Source organism: Agelaius phoeniceus, chromosome 21 (genome assembly GCF_051311805.1).
Source record: "Agelaius phoeniceus isolate bAgePho1 chromosome 21, bAgePho1.hap1, whole genome shotgun sequence".
NCBI lineage: Eukaryota > Metazoa > Chordata > Aves > Passeriformes > Icteridae > Agelaius > Agelaius phoeniceus.
This window is the reverse complement of record NC_135285.1, coordinates 2,835,334-2,852,214: the sequence shown is the minus strand read 5'-3', so window position 1 is coordinate 2,852,214 and position 16,881 is coordinate 2,835,334. Positions and strand designations below refer to the sequence as shown.

The following is a 16,881-nucleotide window of genomic DNA, read 5'->3' as shown; positions in this document are numbered from 1 at the left end:
CCCTGGGCACTGCCAGGCTCTGCTGCAGAGGGAAGGGATGGATGTGCTGCTCCAGGCTGGAGCAGGGACAGCTCTCACTGCATCTGCTCATGTTCACACATTGGGAGTCTTGGTGTAGGATTAAAAGAGGCTGGAGGAGCTCAGCCACTGCACTGGTGGGAGCAGCAGTGCTTTAAATAGAGCCTGAGCGGGACTGAGCACTACCATCGTGCCTGGGTGCAATTCAAAGACTTGCAGTACCTTGGTTGCCCTTCTCTCACTTTGTTTGGCTGATGTAGGCGTATTTTTGTTTTTACTCGCTTCTCTGTCCTATATTGTCCCTTTTCTTTCCAGTAATGTTGACTGCTCCATCTGCTTATTTATCAGCCCCAGTTTGAACGCGAATTTCAATTAGCAATCTGCTTTGTTTAGTTTTGTTTTAAACAAGGCATTGAGAGCTCCAACAAAGCTTTAATACATAAAGCTACTTGTAATGCAGCTGTTTAAGCTCTTCCATCATATGCATGAACAAAATGAATTCTACTGCTATCAAGATTCATCTGATGAATTAGGTTTAATCCTCCTCTACTGTAGCAGATGGAAGGCACTTCAATAAAGACAGAAAGATTTCAAATGACTGAGATGGAAAATGGTCCTTGCTCAGGTGTTCCACAGACATAGAAGAGACTCAAACCTCACATAGTAAGAAATAATTCATCCAGCAACCAGAAAAGCAGTCCCTGGATTTCTGCACTCATTCCTGATCCTAATGCTTCTCTTTTGGGTCTGAGGTCACAAGTTATGGGTGTGGAGGCAGAGAAGAGGGTGGCTACCTGTGCAGGAGCATCCCAGGTGGGAATGTGATTCCCTGAATCCCACCTATCCAGGTCTGCAGTACTGTGTGCCTGAGGCCCTGCCAGCTTCTTGAGCATCGGATCTGGACCACCAGGATCCCTCACAGGAAGGGCTTCTCTGTCCTGGCTATGTTTGTTAAATGTGGAGGAGTTAATTGCTGGGAGTTTGGGGTGGACTCCAAACCCAACATCACAGAGTGGTTTGGGTTGGAAGGGACCTTACAGATTATCCCATCCCACCCCTGCCATGGCAGGGACACCTCCCACTGTCCCAGGTGCTCCCAGCCCTGCCCAGCCTGGCCTTGGGCACTGCCAGGGATCCAGGGGCGGCCACAGCTGCTCTGGGCACCCTGTGCCAGGGCCTCACCATCCTCACTCAATTTTTAAGAACAATTTCTTTCCAAGATCTGATCTAAATTTCTCCTTTTTAAAACCTGCTCCCCCAATCATAGATTCCTTCAACACCCTGTCAGTAGCGAATGTGTCTGAATTCCGTTCAGGAGTGATTAAAACAAAGCCTGTGCTGAGCTGAACGGGTGAATCCCCAGCACCGTAACTCAGCAGTTACCGTGCCCAGCACTCTGAGATAACAACAATCCCGCACCTGGCACGCCGGGCAATGGAAAAACATCCCCGCGGGTCAGGTAACGGCTCCGTGTGCCGGGCCAGGCTGTTCTCGGCTGTAAACCGATCCCTGCCCGGTGTCCTCTGCCGTGCGTCCTCCACCCCGAGTGCGCTCGCCATGCCATGCTGGGATGGAGGGAAGCTGCGGGAGCTCCGGGATGGACGCGATCCATCCCGGGAGGGCTGGGGACGGCTGCCAGGACTTTCCCACCTGCGCGGTGCCCGCGGTGGGCTGAGCGCGGGCAGGGCTGGCTGCGCTGATGAGCGCTAATGAGCGGGCGCTAATTGCGGGTCCCGCGGGGGCGGGCGCTGGGGCGGGGCGGGCGGGGGGGTCCGGTCCCGCCGCCGGGGCCGCTCTGTATAACCGGTCTCCCGGCAACGGGGCCGCGTCACTTCCTGGGGAGCCGCGGGCGAGCGCACGGACAGGTGGAGCGGCGGGGCCGGTGCTGCTCGGGGGACTCCGCTCTGCCCCGCCCGGCTCCGCTCCTGCCCGCTTTGGGTGCGCTCCTGCCCGGCGCGCCCGGCTCCGGCCGCTCCATCCCCTCCGTCCCCTGGTGCGCTGCCGGTGCCGCGGCGATGAGCGCGGAGCTGGACGGCGTGTCCGTGCACTCCTCCTCCTCCTCGTCGGGCTCGCTGGGCTCGGCGGCGGGGCCGGCGCCGCGGCCGCTCTCGGCGAACGTGCGGCGGCTGCACCAGGCGCTCACGGCGCTGCTGAGCGAGGCGGAGCGGGAGCGCTTCATCCTCTGCCTCAACGCCTACCACGGCCGCCGCAACGTCTGCGACCTGGTGCGCTCCCTGCGCGCCCTCCTCGACGGGCCCCGCCGCCGGCAGCTGCTGCCGCTGCTGCGCCTCGTCCTGCCGCGCTCCGACCAGCTCCTCTTCGACCAGTATACGGCCGAGGGGCCCTACCTGCCGCCGCCCGGCCGCCCCCCGCCGCCCCCCGCCCCGCCGCCGGTGCTCCCGGGCGAGCTGCGGCAGGTGACGCTGCGCCGGAGCAAAGCCCACGAGGGTCTGGGCTTCAGCATCCGCGGCGGTGCCGAGCACGGCGTGGGCATCTACGTGTCGCTGGTGGAACCCGGCTCTCTGGCCGAGCGGGAGGGGCTGCGGGTCGGCGATCAGATCCTAGGGGTCAACGGCAAGTCCCTGGACAGGGTGACCCACGCTGAGGCGGTCAAGGTAAGGCGGCTCACGCTGGTCCGGTGGGTGTTTTCTCTCCATCCCGCCTTGTCCGGAGCTCCGCTGCGCGCCCCGTCCCGCTCTGCCTCTCCGGTGCGTGTCCGTGTCCCCCCGCTCCTCCCTTCCCTCCCTGGCTCTTATCCCCGTCCATCCGCGTCCCTCCCCAGCTCCATCCCCATCAGCCGGTGCGTCCGGAGCCCCCGGTGCCGCTCCCCGGGACACGGCTCGGAGCTCGCAGCCCTCGGCGGAGCGGAGCCGCTCCGGGTTTGCATCGCACCGGCGACATCGTGCGGGGCCAGCCGTGCTCGGAGCCCGGCAGGAAAGTTTGCGGTGGCGATAGCGGTGCCTAAAACCCACGGCAGGGACCGCGCTGCCGGGCTGGCTCCGGGCACGGCAGGCTCGTCCTGCGCTTTTGTCGTGCCTGTGAAACGCAGCGGTGCCTGCTCGTGGCTCGCCGGCAGCCTGGGAAGCTCGTGGAAGCTGGAAATCTGCGTGAGACGGGTTTTGAGGGATGTACTTCAGCCGCTTTAGTGGGTTTCTCCTAGCAAAGATGGGGAAACTGAGGCATGGAGAAGCAGAACAGACCCCCCCCAAAAGGCTGCCCAAGGCAGGAGCAGATCCCCGATTCCCCTTTGAATGTTCCAGGGGGAGAAGGAGAACGGTTACACAACTGAACTGAGGGCTCCTGCTCTCCCAGCACGGCTCCACATGCCCTGGGGACCTGTTGTAGCCCGTAACAGCATGGGGGCTATCGATAAAAGCTTTAATGTGGGGGGAGAACTCCATAAACGGTGGGATTTTCGCCTGAAACGCGGGGTTCTGATGAAAATCCAGGTCTGAGTGTCCCAAACCGTTCCCAGAGCTGTTCTCGTGGCTGGTGGGCTCCGCTCGGAATGTTCCCGAGGCACAAACCTATCGAGCTGCAGAATCGACTTTTAGAGCTGCAATTTGTAGGCAGCGTATGGAGAGCTGGGATCTGGCGTGACAAGGCTGTTCTCCAGCTGTTTGTGCTTTAATTTTTCCATAAGAAGCTAAAGTGGTTCTGTTGGGAGCCTGTTCCATGTGGAGCCTTCCTCTGACAGCGCATTAATCTTGCACAGCTTTGAACACTTCTTCCCTGCCGACCTGTGTGTTCCCTGCCCCGGCTTTAAATCAGTGCCCCGGGCAAGGGCACGACTTCCAGGCTGGAAATGACTCCCTGGTAATCCTGACAGCAGAGGAAAGGTTTGTAGGAATTACTTTCCTCTTGTTCCTAATGATAGGAGAACAGCAGGGTAAGCTTTCAGTTGTTAGTCTGCAATTTTGTGGCTTGGAGATTGCAACCCCCACGTATTTTGGTTATGGCATTGGATGGAGAGGAACTAGGTGTCAGGAATGCTCTACTCCATGACTTCATCTCCAATTCATCCCACTCTGCTGGGTAATTCACATCACTTTCTGTTTGTTCTCTAATATAATGTAATTGATGCCTTTTAGACATTATTAATTTTGAGTGAAACTAAGTGCTTCCTGCACAGAAATAATTCCTGGAGGACGTGGCTTGCCAAGAGCTATATTTTGTTAATATGATCCTGATAGGAAAAAGCAGCTTAGAAATTGTCTCCTTGTGTGCTGAACTTCTTTCAACAACAAATTCATCACTTAGCCTGTGCTGGCACCTTCTTGAGGTTCTTTTCACATCTGGGAAGGGTTTTTATGACCCACATCGTGGTGGTGGGAACATTTTGCTTGGGAAGAGTGGCAGAGTGATTCACAGTACAGCTCTAATAAATCCTTGGGAGCTTCTAAAATGAACCAAGTGTTAATTTGCCCTTAGATGCTGCATTTGGGAGGGGGAAATGAAGAGATGGCCTTCAGCGATGCTCAAGGGCAGCATTGGAAGGTTTAAGGTACAAGTAGCTCAGCCCGATGTTTTGGGTGTCATTCAGAGTGGCAGAGCTGCAGGGACAAGTGGGGGTGATGAGTGGATTCATTTTGTGCTCTGCTTTCCCTTGAAAGCTGGGCTCTGGAGCTCAGGTGGGTGCACTGACAGCTCTGCCAAGGCCCCTGGCTGTGGGCTCTTCTCCTCAGGCAGAGCCCCCCTCGCTGTGTCCTGCCCTCCTCACTGGGGGCTCTTGGTCTGCCCTGCAGTGGGGCAGTGTTGGATGGCCAAAATCAGCTCCACTGCTCAGAGCTTGGTGCTCATAACCCCAGATTGGGGATCTGATCCCTTTCTTGGCTGTCCACTTAAGAGTTGGACTCGGTGACCTTTGTGATGCTTTCCAACTCAGAATATTCTGTGATAAACCAGAGCTGGCTTGGTCCTGGAATTCGTGCACACGCTGTAACAGAGACAGAGAAAGCTGAGGAGAGAGACTGGGTTAACACGAGCCCCTGGCTGTGTGGCTGATCTCTCAGACACTCTGAGCTCCAGAGGAGGGGCTGTGTGAGCTGCCCCGGGCAGACCGTGGCTGATGGGAGCTCAGCTCGGTCCCTGCCATGCTCCAGCTCCTCTTTCCCCGCTGTCCTGCAGCCAGCAGCTGTCTGGGCAGGGAGCCCTGCTGTCCATCACAGGCACGGCGTGCTGTGCTGACAGAAGTTGTCAGAGCTCGTTCCTGGGGCCGGTGCAGGGCTCCGGAAGGCTCCGGGCTGAGCGTGACAAACTCCCCGAGCCGCGGGTGCCCGGTGCCCGCCGGGGTGCTCGGGGTGCCCGGCTGGGGCTGTGCCAGCTGCTCGGGCAGAGCAGGGAATAAATGCAATGTCTGCATTTGGTTGTGCAGCCTCGGGTGAGCCTTCCCACGGCAGCCACTGCGTTCCTTTATCAGATCGTGGTGGTTCTGTTGCCTTTCCGTGCGCGTCTGGCAGTGCAGGAGCAGCCCAGCTGCTTTTACCCCTCCTCTCCAGGAGGAGAGAGGCTCTGCTGTGGGCTTGTGTCACTGTCTGTTGGGAAGGATGAAAGTTTGACAAGAAAGTCTCACAGATATGGGTGCTTAGCAGAAAGATTTTTAAATGTAGAGTCTGATGAAGGAATAGAGATGGAAGCAAGTTTTGATCTAGAAGAAAAGAATTTCTGGGCCAGTCTCACTGGATAACCAAGGAGGCAAAGGGTGTGTGAGTTAGAAGGGGTTTTATAACTCAGAGCAAAGGATAAACCCACCCCAAACAAGAAGATGTTAGTACCAAGCAGAAAGAGAGCACAGGCAAACAAGGCAGCAAAGTTGCAAGTAGAAAAAGGTCTCAGAATTTTGCACTGCAAGAAAACGGAAAAACAACTTCTAGCTGAAACTGTAATGTACTGACTTTGAGTGATTGGAGAACAGTAACATGAATATGGTAATTATAGTAGTTATGATAGGCTGTAGATAATAGTTAAGGTATAGATTGGTTCTACTGTATTAAGATGGTGAGCAAAGAAAAGTCTAGAATGCATTGTAACCAAAAGAAAAGTCTAGAATGCATTGTAACCAAAACCAAAGGGTCTCCAGGCCTGTCTGCAGCTGGAGCTGACAGCTGTGGGCAGAGCTCTGTCACCCACCACCCTGAACTGCTGAAGCACCTTGGATACACTAAACTGCATTTTGGAGAGCTGCCTGGAGTCCCACATCATTTCGGCTCTTACAGCTGTCGAGGCAGTCACAACACAAAGCAGGGACCACAAGCAGTCTCAGATGGCAGCTCTTTATTATCAAACATGGCTGACCTTTTATACACTTTGCAATTGTTTATACTTCTTCTACCTTAAGTGTTGGCCACAATAAATCAACATAATACCCTTGGTGAAAAGTTAGAGTGACTTCAACTGACTTTCTAAAAATACTTCGTCCTCTGGCAGTGTTCGCAGGGGTCCCAGGAAGAGGGAAGGGACAAGGATCTGACTCCATGTTCCAGAAGGCTGATTTATTATTTTATGATATATATTACATTAAAACTATACTAAAAGAATAGAAGAAAGGATTTCATCAGAAATGAATGGCTGGCTAAGAATAGAAAAAGAATGGTAACAAAGGCTTGTGACTGACGGAGACAGTCTGAGCCAGATGACTGTGATTGGCCATTAATTAGAAACAACCACATGAGACCAATCCCAGATGCACCTGTTGCATTCCACAGCAGCAGATAATCATTGCTTACATTTTGTTTCTGAGGCCTCTCAGCTTCTCAGGAGAAAAAAATCCTAAGGAAAGGTTTTTTCATAAAACATGTCTGTGATGTCCAGCTGCAAAGTTCTCTTCTTATCTTTCTTCAATCCCTCACTTCTCTTGGACTCCTTGGTTACAGCCTTGGAGATGGCTCCTAATCAGCTTCTTCTTGCTTCTCAGCTCCTGGTCCCTCCTTTAGCTAACAGGCTGCTGTTAGCCCCTTCCACAGGATAGCAGCAATTTCTGTTCACTCCTGGAATTTTCAGGTGTCGCTCAGTGCTGCACCCAAAGTCAATCAAGATGAGAGCTGCCACACCTGGCTAAGTGACCCCTGTGATGTCCCAGCTCAGAACTCACTGCTGGCCTGTCACCACTGACTGGTGTTTGCAGATGTTTCCAGCGTAAATGAGATAAAAAGTGGCATTCTGCCTTCAACCACAAGATTACCTCAGCACTCCAAATCAATTCCCTTAATGACCAGCTCCTTAACCTTTACGTGAGCATGGGAGTTTTATGCCTTGTCTGCTCTGAGCTCGGCTGTGCCATCCAAATCCAAATTAAATGACTCCATTACAATTACAGCTCCATCATTGCAGCATTCATGAGTGCACTTTAGCAAAAGATCACCAGCATTTGAATTATGGGGTAAGTGGAGAAGTTATTCTTGTCTGCCATATTTTTAGAGCTGGCTTGGTTTTTATCAGCCTTGCTATTTAGGACATTATATTATGTTTACAATATATATATTTATTTTACTATTTATGGTGTATATGCTGCTATATTTGAGCATATACTGCATATATATTTTAGCAGTTATGCTGAAGGTTTGTATTGATAAGCTGTCATATTTTATCCAGACGACTTAAAATCAAGGTGTTTGTGGCTTTAGACCATCAAAAATTTACCCAGGGAGGTGTTTCCCCAATGCTCTGGGGTTGGCATTAAATTCACACTCCTTTCTCCCCCACTCTTTACCTTTCTTGCTTTGCTGAAGGTTTTTAGTCCTTTGAATAAAAAGACATTTAGGGAGGGAGGGGACAAAATAAAGTGAAAAGTGGAAAAATTCCTGATTTAGAATTTGGCTCAATGAGCTACACCAGCCCCAAAGAGCTGCACTGGTCCCACCATTGGCCCAGCTATTTCTGGCAGATCTGGATCAGCTGGAGCAAAGTCACCACAACTCCACTAATTTGGATGTGCTGGGCTGGGGAGTTTGGTTCTTTGGTGTTGGTGTAAATCTGAGATGGCTTTGCCAAAGTCACTGGGCTGGAACTGAGTTTATTCTGGAGGAATTGGAGCAGTTCAGGTGCCCTGGCTTGGGTTCTTCACCTGTGGAGAGAGGCTGGAGGGGCTGGGGAAGGCTTGGGATGAGGCTGACAAGGCAGAGGGGTCTGTGGCACTGCCAGCCTGTCCTGTGTCCCTGTGACAACCCTGCCTGGGGAGGGAGGGGGAACAGCCAGGGGCCTCCTCCCCTCCCTGACCTGTGAGGGAAGGGGATTGCATCAGGGGGTAGCACCTCACACCCCAGCCTGGCATGGAGGGGGAGCTCATCCCCAGCCACCACCATCTCTGCTCCAGCCGAGCTCTTCACTCCCCCATCCCTTCCATCTCCTGCTCTGATGGAAGTGCCAAGTGGGCATTTAAAAATAATTAAAAGGAGATTAAAATTCCTTTTATGTCCTTTTACTGTGGGTTTTCCTGCTGGCAAACAAGGTGATCTCTTCAGAGATTGTAATATTTCATAAGAAAGGACCCCAGGTGTGGGATTTCTAAAAGATCTCTCAGAAATGACAGCAGAGATGTGCAGCCCTGAGCCTCAAACATATCTAGAGCCATTTTTCTTTCCAGCCAGCTTCCAGTAAAGCAAATTTCATCTCACTGTTTCATGTGATGCCAAATTAATTGATCACCATGACCTGACACTGCTGATTTAATCACCCCAGCACTGGGGCCCGGCTCAGAGCAGTGAGTGCAGCTTGGTTTGGTTGAGTTTTGACCCTTCAAAGTGCTTGGAGCTGTGGCTGATCAGCCAGAGCAGGGCTGGGATGGCTGAGGGGTGCAGGCAATGCAGTGATCCCTGATTCTGTGAAGATTCCAGCCCTGTTCCTTTGATCCCTGATTCTGTGAAGATTTCAGCCCTGTTCCTTTGATCCCTGATTCTGTCAAGATTTCAGCCCTGTTCCTTTGATCCCTGATTCTGTCAAGATTTCAGCCCTATTCCTTTGATCCCTGATTCTGTGAAGATTTCAGCCCTGTTCCTTTGATCCCTGATTCTGTCAAGATTTCAGCCCTGTTCCTTTGATCCCTGATTCTGTGAAGAAGATTTCAGCCCTGTTCCTTTGATTCTGTCAAGATTTCAGCCCTGTTCCTTTGATTCTATGAAGAAGATTTCAGCCCTGTTCCTTTAACTGCTGCATGCTTATCGAGGCTCTGTGTTTTTAGAAGGCATTAAAGAAAGAGGCTTGAAACTTCTCCCTTTCCCCAGGGAGCTGGGGGAGCTGGAGCATGGAAAAGGAGGATGTGACTAGCATCCACCCCAATAGTTGGAGTGGTAATCCCTTCCTGCATCTCTGCATCTGCTTAGAAACAAAAACCCCAGAACTGCACCAAAATAAAGAGCACAGTTTAAAAGGCAGGCGCTGTGTGATGCCAGGGGCTCCTGCTGTGCCCTTCTGTCCTGCAAACAGTTTCCATGTCAGCTCCTGTGCTCAGCTGGACTTGGACAGAGAGGGTGGGAAGTGTAAAGGCACCAGGATCTCCCTCTGGGGAAAAGGAGGAGGGAAAATGGTCACTCTGGAGCTTGGGGGTATCTGCATTTAAAATGACTTTTAAAGCTCCTTGAGGAGGAGGGCTGATGGCAGTGGCAGAGCACGGATGTGGAAGAGCTGCTCTGGTTCCAGGGCAGATCTGGAGCTGTGGTTTGAGCACTGGAGCTCACCTGGAGCTGCTCCCCTGTCACTGGGAGCTCCAGGTGAATTCCTGGTGTGCCTTGGGCTGGAGTGAAGCTGCACACCCAACCAGGGGCTGTGGGAACGTGGGTTTGGCTGCTCCACCTGGCTTAGGAGTTGGTTGTATTTGCTGCTCTGCCACTGGTTTCCCTCAGTGGGCAAGTTCCTTAGTCATCTGTTTCCCTTCATTTCACCAGCAAATCACAATCAGCCCTAATGAAATCAAATGACTTTATACTGATGCAAAAGATTGGAATGAGGGCCTTAATCTCTCCTCTCCTCTTAATGCAGGCATGATAGGACTTGGCACCAGGACTGGCTTGTTCATCAGGGTTAGTTTAGCATTGTCAGGGCATCCTGGAGTTCTTGCAGCATCTATGTTATTTAGTGGGCTCCTTGTAAATAAACAGTTTTGGCTCAGCAGAGAAATTGATAAGATAACCTGGAGGATAAAAGCTTATTTCCTTCTAGTGGCCGTTGGAAGAAAACAAAAGCGTCAGAACTGGTGAATTAAAATATCCTTTACCCAGTTCCCCTGTCCTCAGGGATGAGGATGGATTTTCTTGACACTTTCCTCAATGCCACGGAGAATTATTCAGCTCGAAATGCCCTCAGTTAAAGTGACAAAGCACCTGCTGATGTGATTTACCTTGGGTTCTTTGGACTGGATGCTCTGAGTTCTCCCCACCAGGAGCACCAGGTGCTGGCTGAGTACAGGTGAAGCAGAGCCCTGGAGGAGCTCTGGTCCTGCCAGGTGCCCCAGGGATGGCCTTGGAGCCCCTGGGGCTGGGAGAGGCTGGAGGGGGCTCTGCTCTGTGCAGGCTCTGCCTGGATGCCCTCGGTGCTTCATCCAGTGCTGGGGAAGATGAAACAGGAAAGCCTTATCAATGTGATTGCCTGGCAAAAGATTTTGAGAATATAGAAACTGTAAGTGAGATGGAAATGAAAGCAAGCTTTGAGATCCCTCAGTTACTGAACAACTGGAAAACAATGGTGTGGCCAGCTGAAGGTGATCCCCTTTTGATGGAACAACACCCTCTGCTTGCAGACAGGCCCAAGGGGCAGAGCAGACCCTGCCAGCTTGGCAGAAGGGGCCCAAAGAGGAGTTTGTAGGGTTTAAAATGTAACACAGGATGGTAATGGAATGATTCTTATAGGCTGTATGGAAATGCTGTAGGATTTGTATCTTGTACCAGATTGGTTGGTGAGAATCAGAATATTCAACACAGAAGATTTATTGCATTGTAACGGGAACTTCGCTCTCTTACCCTCTCACCTTCTCATCCTCTCTCATCCTCTCTCCCCTCTCTTCTCTCAGTCCTGCTCTGAGCTGTGCCTGGCAGCTCCCAGCAGGGCCCTGCCCCCAGGCCCTTTGCAATAAATCCCAAGTTCCAGCCCTGGTTCCAGAGATCTCTCATCTCCATCCATCCCCACCATCCTACCCCCAATGCTCCTACAATCCAGCATCTTCCTCACTTCCCCACATTGATTCTTCCAGAGTTTCCCACCCAGGCATTAACCCTGTTCAGACAGTATGGCTTTATCTGATGGCATTGTCATTTTTAGCCAATATGCTGCTTCACATCACTCCTTCCAGCACTGCTTGGAGTGGAGCAGAGAGAGAAGACCTGAGGAAGCAGGAGGCAGTGCTTCAATCTGCGTTTCCCTTATGCCTCCCCCCTGCCCTGAAAGCACCCAAACAGCTTTGGTTTTGCTTTCTTTCCACAATTACGTGGAGTTTTCTGCTGGTTTTAGAACCATCCCGGGCTTGCCTGAGGGCTGCACTGAGCAGGGACCGGCTTGGAAGGGTGGGAGGTTGCAGAGTGGGGATGGGGAGCTTGGGGAGAAGGTGCTGGAGCTTCGATTTCACTTGACCTTTGCCGTGAAAGGGACATGGGCTTCCCGATGCCTTGGGGCTAAATGTGTGCAATCACCATAATTATACATCGATTTGCATTGATTTGCATAAGTGCCTCTACTTGAAAGCCCAACTGCTGTCCTTTGCCTTGGGAGAGGGGGAGAGGTTGGACTGTGCCTCCTGCAACTCCTGTTTGTCCTCCTGCAGGGAGGCTGTGTCACCCCAGTGTCACCCCTGCATCCCTGGTGCCATCCCTGTGTCCCCCCTGTGTCCCCTGGACCCTGGCACCGTTGCTGTCCCTCCATCTGTGCTTCCTCAGCCTCCTCCTGTGTCCTGCTCTGCCCTCCTGCCTCTGGGGCACCTTCTCCTCATTCCCCTTCTCCCTGTTCCTCCCAGGCTCCCTGCTCACATCCAGCTCCCTGTGCTTTGTCAGGCAACACAGGGCAGGGATAGAACTTAAAATCATGGAATCCCAGACTGGTTTGGGTTGGAGGGACCTTAAAGCTCATCCAGATCCATAGGCAGGGACACCTCCCACTGTTCCAGGCTGCTCCAAGCCCTGTCCAGCCTGGCCTTGGACATCCCAGGGATCCAGGGGCAGCCCCAGCTGCTCTGGGCTGCTTGTTCCAAATCTGTCTCTGCACTCTGGGGCAGGGGACAGTCTCTCCTTGCTTCACCCGGCAAATTTGGCCTTAACCAGGCGTGCAGGGGGAGCTGCAATAGCCTTTTATCCATCCTGCCTGCAGCTGATCCCTGGAGCACACATTCTGGGAGCCAAAAATCCTGTGCCTGCTGTCCTGTGTCGGCACCCGAGCCTCTCAGCTGCTGTAGCTCAATCCCTCTCCTGTAAAAGCTCCTGCTCCCCTCCCCAGCAGCCACAGGGAGCTGCTTCATTCCCCCTGGCAGCAGCATTGTTCTGCTCAGTCCATCTGATCCCACAGGCTTCAAACCCTCCCTGAGTCCAGCAGGAGACCCTGGCATGGAGCAGGAAATAGCGGCCGGACAAAGTTCTGCCATCGCTCCGGCACGGAGCCGGAACGCGCTGTAAAAGCTCCCCCTGCCTCCCTCCTGTGGAACTGATGCCTTGTGAGGGCTGAGCCAGAGCAGAAACTGGGCAGAGATCAAGAATAAAGCAGGGATTTATTAAAATCATCAATGGATCCACCTTGGGCAGCACAAGAGCCCAGCCAGGGCTGCACCCAAGATGAACCAAAATGGCCCCAAAATGCACGGCCGGGCACGGGGTCTCTCCCTGGGATCAGTTCTGCTCCATTTGCATCTTGCAGTTCATTGTCCCATCCCAGCTTTAGCCCCTGCAGTCCCACCCTGCTTGTTTTTCTCTCTCCAGCCCACGGGGTTTGTGCTCTTGGGCTGAGATTTGGATCATTTGTCCTTGGTGCCCAGCTGGAGCAGGAATTGTTTTGTCTCCCTGCTCTGTGCACAGAGCTCAGCATCCCCTGATGTGAAGCTCAGACCCACCCACTAAAGCAGCACAGAATGTGAAAAATAGAAAAGCTGAAACATTAGGCATCAGTATCTCAGCATTTCTTTCCTTTTGCAGTTTATTTCTAAACCTGGGCCTTACTTTTTGGGGTCGTGCTGCCAAATTCCTGATGCACTGCAGGCTGATAACCTCAGCACTGACCTTTGGAGCTTGACAGCAGAACTATGCCCATTATCCCTTGTCCATTATCCCATACCCATTATTCCATGCCCGTTATCCCAGAGCCAAACCAGCTCCTGTGCCATTCACATTCTCTGGAAAAATCCCTTCACCCAGGGTTTTTCTCCTGGGAAGCTGAGAAGCCTCAGAGAAAAGGAAAACAATTCTCATCTCATTTGCTTCTCCTGTGCTGTGCTCGTGTGGAATGTGTTTGGAGATTGTTCACCCACAGGTGATTGTTCCATTGCATTCTGCTGGGAGTTGTTTTCACTCGTTGGCCAATCAGGGCCAAGCTGTGTCAGGACTCTGGAGAGAGTCAGGAGTTTTCATTATTATCTTTTTAGCATTCTGTAAGTATCCTTGCTGTATTCTTTAGTATAGTATTCTTTAATATAGTATTCTTTAATATAATATAGTATCATAAAGTAATAAATGAGCCTTGTGAGAACATGGAGTCAGATTCATCATTCCTGCTTTTATCAGGACATTCCCAGCAAATACAAGAAGCTCCAGGAGGCTGTTCCTGGTGGAGGAGAAGCAGCTGGAGGCTGTGCTGAGGAGGAGGATGGCTCATGGTTAATGCTCCCAGTACCCAACTGGGATCTTCCCACTCTGGGCTGCTCCTGTACTGGGGAAGGTGAAGGGAGGGGGCTGTCCCTGCCCCAGGCAGGTTGGGGCAGGCTGCCAGGAGCATCCTGGTGATTCATTGCCCTTCCTTTCTGCAGCTGTGCTCCTTCTGGGGGGGTTTTTGGAGGTGTTTTTACCTCTCAGGGCCGTTGGGAAGTGGGGAATAAGAGGGGGGGAAATGGTGAAGTTGGGAGAGGAAAGCCCTCAGTGATGTGACTCCTGCAGGGTTTGGAGTCATCTCTATAAAACCTCTTGATATAAAACCTATAAAGCCACCTGAAGGGTGGCAGCTGCCCCTCTGGATCCCAGGGAAGAACATGATGTGCTGGGAGCTGTTTGGGTTTTATGGGTTTTTGAAGGTAATTGTGGCACATGAGACGTGTGTTTCCTATTTTGATCAGTTTAAATGATCTCCTTCCCTCTCAGAGGGCTTGATAATTAAATGGAGTGTTGTTCGGGGATCAGTGGCCTCATGGAATCAACCTGCCCTGCTCTCTGGCACTTGCTGCTTCTGCTGACATTTCTGGGCAGTTGGTGACTGTTTCCCTGCTGCAGGTTTTGGCACTAATTCCCAGATTCACATCAATGATTGCTGTAAGCTGGGCTGCTGGTAGGTGAGCTTGCACACTGTGCCCTAAACCTCCCACCCCATGGTCCTCAAACACATCAGAGATGAGGCAAAGCCAACTCTTATCCAAAGCTGCAAATCCCTACAGTGGCTTGAGAAAGGAGATGGAGATGCAGCCTGCACTGCCTGATTGTGCACAGGGCATTGAGGAGGTGGAATTGGTTATTTAGGGGTGGCTGGGTGAGGTTCAGTGTGCCCCTTATGTCCCAAAAAATCTCACAGGATGAGTTCTGCTGTGGCTTTGGGGGTATCTCTGCAGTCAGTGCACACAGGACAATTTGTGTGTCTGGGGGGAAAAAGTTTTCCCTTGTAGAATTCCCACGCAGAGCCTGGCCCTTGTGATGTCCCCTTGTGCTGGGCACTGCTGGGGCCACCTCAAATGCTCTGTTCAGTTCTGGGCCCCTCAGTTTGGGAGGGACCTTGAGGGACTGGAGCATGTCCTGGCCAATTTATTATTTTACATTACTATATTGTATAAAAGAATGCTATACTAAACTATACTAAAGAACAGAGAAAGGATACAGACAGAAGGCTTAACAAGATAATAATTAAAAACTTGTGACTCTCCAGAGTCCTGACACAGCTTGGCCCTGATTGGTCATTAAGTAAAAACAATTCACATGAAACCAATCAAACAATGACCTGTGGGTAAACAGTGTCCAAACACATTCCAAAGCAGCAAAACACAGGAGAAGCAATCAGGTAATTCTTACTTTCATTTTCCTCTGAGGCTTCTCAGCTTCCCAGGAGAAGAAATCCTGGCAAAGGGATTTTTCAGAAAATATAATGGTGACAAAACTGCTTCTCACTGAGTACGGGAGGGACCTCAGTAAGTGTATGAAGGACTCTGCAGTGTCCCCAGCCTGCTGCAGCACTGCCTCTCTGGCAGACACTGTCACCAGCAGTGTCCTGATGGCTCTCCCAGCTCTGTTCACTCCTGTGCCCCCTCTTGGATGGAGGCTGCCCTGGAGCCCTGGCTCTGTGCAGCTGCTCCCCTCCCCTCGGGCTCCCTGCTGTCACCTTCATGCATAAAACATCTCCCTGAGCCCAGATCCCTGCTCCTGGTGGCCCTGTCAAGGCAGCTGCAGGGGGACATAAAAATCCTCGTGTAAATCTCTGGCCTCTCATCCCTGCTAATTCCCCTGTGCCTCCAGAGAGCAGCTCTGCTGCTGTGCCTGCCCTGCCAGGGGCTGACATTTGGCTCAGGCTGAATGGCTCTGCCAGGCTCCAGCAGCCACCCCTGCCCTGTCCCTGGGGCAGATGTGACACTCCAGGGTGCCCAGGGTGGACCCACCTGTGCCCAGTCCCTCCTCCTGTGCCTGATCCCTTCTCCTGTGCCTGATCCCTTCTCCTGTGCCTGATCCCTTCTCCTGTGCCCAGTCCCTTCTGTGCCCTGTCCCTTCTCCTGTGCCTGGTCTCTCTTCCTGTGTCTGTGCCCTGTCCTTTCTCCTGTGCCCTGTCCCTTTTCCTGTCCCCTCTCCTGTGCCCATCTCTTCTCTTGTGCCCTGTCCCTCCTCCTGTGCCCTGTCATTTCTCCTGTGCCTGATCCCTTCTCCTGTGCCCTGTCTCTCCTCCTGTGCCAAGTCCCTTCTGTGCCCTGTCCCCTCTCTTGTGCTGTCCCTCCTCCTGTGCCCAGTCCTTTCTCCTGTGCCTGATCCCTTTTCCTGTGCCCTCCTCCTGTGCCCAGTCCTTTCTCCTGTGCCCAGTCCTTTCTCCTGTGCCCTGTCCCTTTTCCTGTCCCCTCTCCTGTGCCCAGTCTCTCCTGTGTGGTGCAGACCCAGAGGTTTCCTCTGCTCCTTCTCCTTCCTGCCAGGATGGATTCTCTGGGCAAGGGAGGGAAGGGGATCCCTGTGCCACCTCCAGCCCTTCCCTAAACACCTGCAGGGATGGGCACTCCAAAGCTGCCTGGGCAGCCCCTGCCAATGTTTAATCACCCTTTCCATGGGGAAATTCCTGCTGTGCCCACCCTGACCCTCCCTGCCCCAGCCTGAGGCCGTTCCCTCTGCTCCTGTCCCTGTTCCCTGGAGCACAGCCCGACCCCCCTGGCTGTCCCCTCCTGTCAGGAGCTGTGCAGAGCCACAAGGGCCCCCTGAGCCTCCTCTGCTCCAGGCTGAGCCCCTGCCCAGCTCCCTCAGCCTCTCCTGGGGCTCCAGCCCCTTCCCAGCTCCGTTCCCTTCCCTGGAATTGTTCCAGTTCTTCCTTTGAGGGGCCCAGAACTGCACACAGGCACAGGGTACAGTGATGTTCTGCAGACTCCAAAGAGGTTTTATAGAGATGGCTCCAGTTTGGATGAACAAAGAGCATTTCAGGGGGTCCTGCACCCCATCTGACAGGGATCCCTTGCCCTGGTAGGTGAGAAGGGTCCCTGCCACCCCCAGCTCACTGATTTCAGTGGAGTTCAGCCCA

General features: G+C 52.8%; 1 protein-coding gene across 2 annotated transcripts in view; it reads left to right on the top strand.

Annotated features, from left to right (window-relative positions):
- Window positions 1-1,826: 1,826 nt before the first annotated feature.
- Window positions 1,827-16,881, top strand: part of WHRN (whirlin) — a 60,044-nt gene continuing 44,989 nt past the window's right edge. Inside the window, exon 1 of one of the 2 annotated variants that reach the window (XM_077189349.1) lies at window positions 1,827-2,633. In XM_077189349.1, the coding sequence (XP_077045464.1) occupies window positions 2,034-2,633 (600 nt within the window). In that variant the 5' untranslated portion in view covers window positions 1,827-2,033. The remainder of the gene's footprint in view (window positions 2,634-16,881) is intronic. The other variant, XM_054646406.2, reaches the window with a different exon arrangement.